Raw genomic sequence first — 10,994 nt, 5'->3', positions numbered from 1 at the left:
CCGTCCATATTCAGGTATTTTTTTTTTCCTTAACAATATTGTTTTTTTTTCTTAAGCATTATACTTGTTATTATAACTAGATTATACTTAGAACTTAAAATTATTTCCTAAGCATTATACTTAGAACTAGATGAGTAGAATTTAGAATTAGATGACTAGATTATATTCATGACTTAGAATCATTATACTTATTATTGTGTTTATATGTTTCTCTAGATGTTAATAAAATATTAATTTTGGTGTTTGAAAATTATGTTTGATGTTTTAATTTGATGTAGGCGTTTGAGTTTTCGCCTTCGTCCTTGTTTGTACGGTTCCTCCAACATAATCCTTCTATTTTTAGCCCCCGTTTAGTGGGTTTGAACTTTGTAAGTTTTTTATATTTATTTAGCTTAAAATTGTAGTAGTTGTATGAATTCAGGATGATGGCGACAATCAACAATGTAACAGTGATGATGAGTAGAACTACAGTATAGTAATCTTTGTCATTTTTCTCATATTTCGTTTTAATATTATGATCTTCTTTGAATTTATAAATGTTGTTATTAATATGAATTTGTTCAGAGATATTGATGGCTGAAACTTTAGCGACTTGCGCTGGCTCTTTAGGGGGAGCGCAGCCTCCTCCCGGTCCTCACGTAGTCCCCGCCTACTGTGAGTCTGGTATTTTATTCTGACTTTTTTCCTCGTTCTATCATATAGTAAATAAATGTAGTAGTACATGTTGATTTGAAATGCTTTCATATGCTTACAGCACCTGAACCTCGACAACGTAGAGGTCGAGGTGGGGCAAAAGGTTATGAAATTGCCCAAAAGGTCCTTCAAGACGAGAAGATCACAGTTGAATTTGATGAGGCGGGAGGTACTTGGAATGCGCTTGGTAAATATGGTGCCTGGTTTGATAGTGCGGTTGGTATTCATACCAGGGACATATGCGAGCCCTTCCACGATGCTTGGAAGGATATTAGCGACGTGGACAAGAGGACAATTCAAGACCGGATGCTAGTATTTTTTTTATGGTGCATTTTGTGTAGTTTATACTATAGTTAACAATGCGTTTTAACGATGTGAAACTGTTTTGCAAGGATTGGTTTAACATGGACTATAACTATAAAAACGGCATTCTGAGGTCCGTTGTTGATAGGGAGGCAGCAAAGTGTTACAAGGACTGGAAAAGTTTCTTGCACCGCCACTACAAACGCTACGGTAGAGAAAGTCTCCCGAGTAATATGAGAAATCAAGTTCATTGGGATCGTTGTTGTGATAGGTTCTCCGGCGACAAATTTCAAGTAATTATAGATTTGTTAGAACTTCATGATTTTTTATACATAATTTCAAGTAACTATTACTTATTATAGTTAATCATAAACAGAAAATATCAGAGACAAATAGAAGTAATTGCAGCAACCAAAAGTATCCAAACCTACATGGTCGTTTATCGTACTCTCAACATCGCAATAAGAAGGTTAGTACTTATTTTTTGATCATTATCGTATTTATATGTTTATGATTCTTGTTCTGGGTGGCACATCTTGCAGTTATGGTGTGCCGAAATCTTTTAAAGTTGTTTTTTTACAGGTTTTGATTTTTGGATTATATGAAAAATAAGTCGTTATGCTGCCGAAATTTAGTTAGAATTTAAGAATTTTAATAAATATAATTTATTTCATAGGCCAGTATGGAGACCCAAGAGCCGATGTCTGCTATAGACAATTGGGCGGACATGCATCGTCGCAGGGACTCTTGGGTTAATACCCATGGGGAACAGACTTTCGTAAGTATTCTTACTTTTTTTATTAAGTTTTTTTATATTTAAATAGTGGTTTTATATCATGTAAAAATAATTATAATGCCTTATTATGTTAAACACTCTGGAAGAGGAGAGACATAGAACACAGACTACTTCAAGCGCGACTAAACCCCCCTTGACGAGCATGGGGTTTTGGAGCAAGTTCTTGGCATGCGTAGAGGACATAAGAAAGGAGTGGGTCCGATGCTCTCCCAAAAGCATTACTCCGGGGCTTCTCCTTCATCTGCTGGTTCATTCTCAGACGCAACATCATCGGCTCAACCTGACGCGCGTATGGATCGTTATTTAAAGAAATCGTACCGGGAACAAATGAAGATTTATGACAATCAGGTGAAGATGTTAGAGTTGGTGTCTAGATTGCAGCCCAACATCCAATTACCTACGATTGCTCGTCCAGAACCAGTTAACCTAGACGCTCCTCTGCCTCCTTCAGATGATGACAGTTCTGATGATGATTCAGCTATTGGCGATGCTGCAAACCTAGAGGAATAGTTCTGTTATATGTTCTGTATGATTTTTCACTTTATTTAGACTTTTATATTTTGTTGAACATTATATATGCACTTCATGTAGTATTCATAATATATTTTATAAATTTATTTAGATTTATTGTTTTTAATATTAATTTAGATTTTATTTTTAATGTATCTTAATAAATTATATTTAGTATATAACATAATAGTGTTTAATTAAAATTATTAAAAATTAATTAATTGCCATTTTTTAAAAAATTAAAAAAAAATTATTTCAGTTTTTGCGACGACATTTTTATACTTGTCGTCGCAAAAAAATTTGAATTATTTGCGACGATTTTTTGAAATTGTCGTCGCAAAAAATATTATATCACGACAAATTAACCAACGGCGTATTTGCGACAACGGTCGTCGCAAAAGAAAAATGTCGTCGCAAATGTATTTGCGACGACACTGTGTCGTCACAAATAAAGTATTTGTGACTATTTTTTTGCGGCGACATATCTGCGACGACATGTCGTCATAAAAACTAGTATTTGTGACGACATTGGGGTTTTTGCGACGACTTTTTGTCGTCGTAAAAACCCCTTTTTCTTGTAGTGATACCAGAGATATATTTATGACAATTCCTTTTTTTTTTGTTGATACATGTGTATATTTATATTTATATATATAACTAATTACGAATATTGCAGCCAAAGATTTTCTGGTACTACGTATGGATACGTTGGTCCAAGTCACGTCTATAAACAATGTTCTTTTGTCGTTTAAGTTAATTTCAAACTTAATGAGCTAAGTTGACGCCCATGGCCATTAAAAAAATACCATTTAATTTGTCTCTCAAGTCATTAATTAACAATATTATTCTCTCTGACTTCATCAGATTACGATCAATGTTCAGAAACAAATATATATGCTAAATATTGGGAGAAAAATATAATACGAAAGAATGAAAATAACGATGGATGTAAAGCGTGATTTTCGAATATAACAATTCCATTTGCATGTGAAATGAACTCGCCCTCCGCCTTTGCGGCCAGAATAAAATATATACAAAAACACGTTTTGGGTGTCTTTTATATTTAATTAACATTCTGATTTGGTTATTTTTTATATTTAATTTTGTTTTCTAACACCAAATTGACTTGCGAATATACTCCTGTTTCATGTACAGCTTTATTGTAATTAAAATATTGACTAATATTGGCAATTAATTAAATGGCTAAGAGCCGAAAGCTATTGTGCTAGTTGTATTATATAGATAATAGATTCCGGTCATATAATTAAATAGCCAACTTGATCTAAAAGTGGCTTGACCAAACAAACAAGTCTAATTACTTATTCGTTACCAACATTATTTGAAGAGTAGTAACTTGTAAACGTACAAGACAAGTACATACATAGATATACATATATATATATATACATATATATAGTTAAGGTTGTAATTGAGAAAGTTGATTAAGAAAGTGTTGAGATTATTGAGAGAGAAAAAAAAATAATAACAAAAAGGTAATGATAGTGAACTTGTTTACCCTAATATTTACTTACCAATAGCAATTTTTTTTAAGAGAGAGTGAGAAGGTCCTCGGAGAGCAGAGGTTGGCGGGAGCTCCGGCATCACCTCTGGGTGCATCGTCAGACTCTCAGTCATGAAATTTAGTCATCCGACTCGTCTCGTCATGTGCTTATCATTGGTGGTGGTGGTGTACAGTGTGGTGGCTCCATTTAGGTAAATTTGAACCGGTTAGGAGCTTGGAAGCTGAATGGACAGTCCTTTTTCTCAGGGGAGTTTTCCTCTTGGTGGCTGAGATCTCTTAGCTGGCTGTCTTCCTCGATGGTCCTTTGGCCGGACGCCTTTCACCAATGGTTTCTACTGGCGGTGGTCAGAGGTTTTTATATTTTTGTAACTTTTGTGTTTGTAATAAGGTTGGTAGTTCCCGCACTCAACTCTCGTTTGGTTTGTTGTTTTTTGTTAAATTTAGGTGTTCGGCTTAATGGCGATATGGTGGTCTTGATATGGCTAAAAAAATTTTCTATGTCATGTAAATGTCCTCTTTCTGTGGGTTTTGATGATTTGCCCCTCCAACTCGACAGCTTATGTTGAAGAGAGGGATTTTCTCCAGTCGAGCTTTCAGTCCGCTCGTTGTTAGTGTGTCGAGGTACTTTCTCAGTTTCGGGTCTCAGGCATGCGTTTGTTCATCTGATTGGTTAGCATTTTACCAAGACGACTATTTATTATCTCCGGCATCACCTCTGGGTGCATCGTCAGACTCTCAGTCATGAAATTTAATCATCCGACTCGTCTCGTCATGTGCTTATCATTGGTGGTGGTGGTGTAGTGTGGTGGCTCCATTTAGGTAAATTTGAACCGGTTAGGAGCTTGGAAGCTGAATGGACAGTCTTCTTTCTCAGGGGAGTTTTCCTCTTGGTGGCTGAGATCTCTTCGCTGGCTGTCTTCCTCGATGGTCCTTTGGCCGGACGCCTTTCACCAGAGGTTTCTACCGGCGGTGGTCGGAGGTTTTTATATTTTTGTAACTTTTGTGTTTGTAATAAGGTTGGTAGTTTCCGCACTCAACTCTCGTTTGGTTTGTTGTTTTTTGTTAAATTTAGGTGTTCGGCTTAATGCCGATATGGTGGTCTTGATATGGCTAAAAATTTTTCTATGTCATGTAAATGTCCTCTTTCTGTGGGTTTTGATGATTTGCCCCTCCAACTCGATAGCTTATGTTGAAGAGAGGGATTTTCTCCAGTCGAGCTTTCAGTCCGCTCGTTGTTAGTGTGTCGAGGTACTTTCTCGGTTTCGGATCTCAGGCATGCGTTTGTTCCTCTGATGGGTTAGCATTTTACCAAGACGACTGTTTATTATTATTTTAAGAGAAAAAAAAAAAAAAAAAAACATCATTGTACTGAACTTCTTCCTAGTACTAACATGATATGATTATGGCGTAGGACAGGTTAAGCCTAACATTAGGATTTCAAGTAGTGAAATCTAGAAGAATATCACTCCTTCGTCGAAGAAGCAATAAAAAATATATTCTTTTGTAAACACCACAAGCAAATATATTCTTTAGTTTTTCTAGTTATAACTCATCTAAATAGAAAGAATTACAAGAGAATGATACAAAATTAAAAGAGTAAGTTAACAGGGACAAAATTTCCTTGTAAGTTCTCTTACGAATAAGAATAGGCGTAAATATTATTATCTTCCATGTCTATATAAGGTTTTAGATTTCACTATTTAGTTTCACTTACGGAGCTTTTAATGGACAAATTGAGCAGTGGAAATTTTTGTTTATGCAATTCCAGTTTTACCAGTAATGTCATTTGATAATTCTCCTTAACGATTACATATACTGTAGACTTGTAATAGGTACGTGATTAGCGTGAACTTCAATTTGTATGATACGACCAGAAAAATAAAAAAATAAAAAATAAAAAATAAAAAAAGAAGTGGTCAACAATCATATATTGCATGGTGGATATTTCAAAATTCAAATTCTTGAATTGGTAAAAGATTTTGAAGTCTTGTGCATATATAACGTTAACGTATAATTAACGTCAGGTAGTCTTTCACTTTCACAAGTCAATTGTTATGGGATGATATTTGGGTATTTATTGTTGTGGTATTTCATTCAAATGTGGTAACTATGTATATCCATTATCCAGATATTGAAATATTGGAGTTTGGGCCAAATTTATTGTAGTTTGGTATATATCTGAATTCTTTCTGAACAGTTAGCTCTAAATAAAATTTACGATTGCCTTTCTTCCCGTTCACTTCGCTGATTCGAGTTTAGAATTCGAATTTTTTTACAGTAAAAAGCTCTCACAAACAATCACATCTAACTTTTTTGCTACAGTAAAAAGTTCTCACATAAAATCACATCTCAACTCGAATCAACGAAGTGAACGAGGCTTATTAACACGCTATCCTACCTTTCTACTTTTTCACACACCTTATTTTAATGAAAACTAAATTACTTAATCAATAAAATTACTTTTAAAAATAACCGTATTTTAAAAAATATCCATTACACATCCCACTTATTAAAAACTTAAATACTGATTAAAATTACTTGCTTTTCTTTGTCGCGTGCCTAACCAAGTACACACCATAATCGACGATATATTGGAGTTCCAAGAACATTCAACAAATAGCATCTATGTATAAATAGTAAAAAGGCATCAAGAGATATAAACAAGATTTTCCTAAAAGAGAAAACTAAAAAAGATGGCCAGAACTTTGAACTTATTTGTTTTAAGTAGCCTTTACAATGTTTGCAATTTTTATCCTTGCAGACTAGCTGTACAATGTGTAAGCTAAATTCGATCTTCTGATTATACTAGTAATGTATATAATACATAGGGAAAAAAAGATTAAAAGATTAAAAAAATCGAAAGATCAAAGCAAGATAAGGATAAGCCTGATTGGTGTGGATGGTGAATAAAAAAAATAATAATAAAAAGAAGAAGAAGAAGAAAGAAAGAAAAACAATACAAGTTTGTTGCGGGAATTTTTTTTTGAAATTTTATAAGAGGTATAATAAATAGAAGGGTTTTTAGTACATTTGTGAAAGCAAGATAAGGATAAGCCTGATTGGTGTGGATGGTGAATAAAAAAAAAAATAATAAAAAGAAGAAGAAGAAGAAGAAAGAAAGAAAAACAATACAAGTTTGTTGCGGGAATTTTTTTTTGAAATTTTATGAGAGGTATAATAAATAGAAGGGTTTTTAGTACATTTGTCCCCCAAATTTCTAGTGATTTAGTAAATTACTTCTTAAAATTTTAATTTTGGCAATCATCCGCGTGGACTTGTAAAAATATTGTAATATATCCCATTTTACTAAATCTACTCAAATTTTTTTATTAGATTTGAGGGATTAAAAGTTGAGAAACTGAAAGATTTATGTCACATTTGAATTGGAAAGTTAAAATTTTTCCTCGAACGTGCTTTATCAACACTAATTTAACATAATCATTGTCAAAATGGGGCATATTGTAATAAGTTTACAAGTTGAGGAAGCAACTTGTCAAAATTAAAAATTCAGGGGCAAATTGCTAAAACCATACAAGTTCATGGGGCAAATGTGCAAAATACCCTAAATAGAATGAGGGGTGGTTTAAAAATGTGTGTATAAAAAAATAGAATTGAGAGTAATTTAGTTGTAGGGACTTTTTGTAAATTTTAAGAGATGTATAAGTAGAGTAAGGTGGTTTAAAAATGTGTGCGTAAAAGTAGAAGAAGATGTGTCAATAAAAGTACTCAATTTCAAATTAGAAGATAATGGCAAATAAGTCTCCTTTTTTATTTTGTGTTTGTGAAAATAATAGCAATTAAATTCAATTGTCAATCGTAGAGTTAATTTTTTTTAGACAGATTAGTTATAATCTTTTAGCACTTGAATCATTTAAAAAAAATCTGGTAATTTAAGCCTTTGTTCCATGCGTATTATTATGTTAGTAATTTAGTCTCTAAACTGATGCCCAAATTCCTTAAATTTTAATCTAATTAACTATTAGACATAATTATTAGGCTTTTAACATTTTAAGAACTAAATTATCAAAACAGAAGTGCTCAAACTCCTAAAAATAAAAAAGAAAGAGGGTGAGTTAGACATATAACATAATCTTTTAGAAATCATGTAACATGTTTAAAAAAAAATTAGAATATTTTGCCAATAGAATTATTATATGATTTCACAGAAAAAAATTTGAAATTTGTTATTATAATTACTACATTATTTTATTATTCTAAAATATTGAAAAAACTACAATATTTAATTTCACTTTTGTAAACATGACATAAATAGCTGAAACATGAGAAATACTATTCAATATAGTAAAAAGATATTGTTTATATCAGTACACTCAAAAAGAAACAATTATCATGAATTAAAAAAGAGAAAATAAAAGGCCACAGGAAGCACCCAATTATTTAGAATGCTCTAAATAACAACCTCCACAAAACCATGATAAACTATGTACTTTTCTCTTATATATAAATTGAAGAATAAAGTAAATAGCAGATTTACAACAAATAAAATAAATAACATACTTTAAAACTATTTAAAGTAAATATAACTAAATTAAAAAATTTACGTGATAAAAAATATTTCTATTGCTTATTCAAATAGTTTTAAAATCTACTATTTACTTAATTTCAGAGATAATATAGTAAATAGCAGATTTATAAAATTAACTTAAGTAAATAACAGGTTTTAAAACTGTTTGAGTTATTTACAATAATTTTTTCATATAAATTGAGAAAAAGAGACAAATATCTCTTAAAATATTTAGGTCTGAATTTTTATTATTTTATCTTAATTAATAAGTTTTTAGTTAAATAACTATATGACTAAAAAGGTATTAGTTGAGAGTAAAAAGTAAAAAGCAAGTCTATGCACTGAGAGTAAATTTTCTCATATAAATTTGACATGATGAAGCAATTATTAATGGGCTTACATAGGCCCACACATGGAAACTAAAACGTCATCTGGGAGACATGGGAGTTGCAAGGGAACCTTTCAGGATTAAGGCCCAAATGGTACAAGACATTACACTTTTATTTATACTCATTTAGACTAAATCAAGTGAAACATTTGCTAAAGGCCCAATACATAAATAAATACCTTCAAAGTAAATTGCTAATTTACAAAGGCTGCCTCTGAGCGGGCTCCAGCGACTGGCCGGCTGGTCTCCGACGACAATCTGACAGGACCTCCAGCAGCCAACCGACAAAATCTCCGGCTGTCGTCTGGCGGGCCGACTATAGTCTGTCAGACTATGACCAATAATCTGTCAAACTATATCCCATAATCTTTTAGACTATACATAGTCTAATAGGTTATGTCAATACCAGCCAGACTATGACCCATACTCTGTTAGATTATGTCGACGTCAACCATAATCTATCAGACTATGATTTATAATCTGACAAGTTGTTAGATTATGACTAATAGTCTGTCAGACTATGATCTGCCGGTCACCGGTCACCAACGCCGACCATAATTTGTCATACTATGATACATAGTCTGACAAGTTACGCCGGCTGAAGGATCTTTGAACTCCGACACCGGTCATGATCTGCCAGACTATGATTCATATTCTGTTAGACTATGATTCATAGTCTGTCATGTTATGTTTTTTTTTACATCTAAAATATGATTGAACAACTTCGATCGCCAACGTCAATAGTCGAAGATGAGTCTACTAAATTGATCCCAAACAAAAAAAAACAAACAAAAATAAGACACAAAAAATTTCAACAAAATCACAACAAATCCATATCACAAATCGAATACCAATTCGAATGAATACCGAGTCGAATAAACTGAATAAGTGTCACGCTGCCTTTGCCGGCCATGTTTGCTTATACTAACATGATTATTCCTACAATCACTCCAAACAGCCCGAGTGCACTTCCAAAAAATCTCAATCACAAGAATCTTCACAAAAGAGTGAGGAGTTTTGGGCATCATACAAAACATAGCTGCTTCCAATTTTTCCTACACACAATATTTTGCCAGAATAACCAAGTTTAGAACAAGTAGGAAAAAAGAGCAAACTAATGATTTTTATTAGTCAATATGAACAGAGATTCAAAAATCTCAGAAACAACTACAAACTCAGAAAGTTAACAAACAGAAAGGCAAACAATTGCACTTCATTTAGCCAGATCATTGCACAAGGTAAAGTAGAGTCGCAAGAACTTGTTCTCTTACCATATTGCTAAAATAGAGGGCAACAACTTAGTTCTCAAAGTGGTTGTATGCGATTGTTGATGCCCGGAACCCAATAAAAAACAACTTAGTTCTCAAAAAAAACAAATATATATTAATAATAATAATAATAATATTCTACAAAGATAATTCTATTTCCACTTGTTTCAAAATGTACATTATTCGATAAATAAAAGAAAATGTCTACCACCTTTGCCAAAGATGAGAGGCGTTCAGGAAGATTGGTTTAACAACTTTCCACATAAATGTTGCAACCAAATAGCAGATTGCTGAATTTTAGACAGTTAGTATGCACGATCTCGAGAAATCTCTATACTGTTAAACTAAGTACCAGCCACATGAATTTTCCTAAACCCAAATCACATCAAGAAGAAGAGCATATGAGTTTGTTGTTAAATAAAAACAATGTTACGAGCAACCCTGCAGAGACCAGAGAGTTTGCAGGGTATAACTAAACAACCAATTTACACATAGAATGGAAAAATGCTGAGCACAGTAGCGCACACAATTTTATAAACCGCCAAATCTGAAATAAAAACAAAAGTAAAATTACAAACTCAAACCAGATCACCTCACATCAAAAGCACTCAATAACAAAAACAAATACATATAAATATATAGCGTAATTGGACAAGTCTCCACTTCTGGTAATCTTGTTACTTGTTCCTGCATAAAACAACCAAAATTAGTTTAACAAATCAAATCATTCCAGGTTTCATTAATTGCTTCTCTTTTATCTAATATCCCTTTGATTCTCAGCTTCGACAAGAAAATTGATCTCTTGAGAACGTTTTTTTTTTTGTCAAGTTTTATGCCACAGCAAAAGAAGTATACATTAAAGTAACCTGAAACTGCAAACAACTGGTGTTTCCCTTCTTAAATTTTCCCAGCAACCAAACAGGCCATCGAAATATTCTAACAAATTATCCACACAAAAATTCCGACAGAAAACACAATTATAGAAACGG

The 10,994-nt window shown here is 32.8% G+C and overlaps 1 protein-coding gene across 1 annotated transcript in view; it reads right to left on the bottom strand.

Moving 5' to 3' along the window:
- Nucleotides 1–9,546: 9,546 nt before the first annotated feature.
- Nucleotides 9,547–10,994, bottom strand: part of LOC21394488 — a 1,981-nt gene continuing 533 nt past the window's right edge. Inside the window, exon 3 of the mRNA XM_024176029.1 lies at nt 9,547–9,792. Coding sequence (XP_024031797.1) covers nt 9,574–9,792 — 219 coding nt within the window. The 3' untranslated portion in view covers nt 9,547–9,573. The remainder of the gene's footprint in view (nt 9,793–10,994) is intronic.

Source organism: Morus notabilis, unplaced genomic scaffold (assembly GCF_000414095.1).
Source record: "Morus notabilis unplaced genomic scaffold, ASM41409v2 Scaffold160, whole genome shotgun sequence".
Taxonomy (NCBI): domain Eukaryota; kingdom Viridiplantae; phylum Streptophyta; class Magnoliopsida; order Rosales; family Moraceae; genus Morus; species Morus notabilis.
This window is presented reverse-complemented; position numbering and strand designations above follow the sequence as displayed.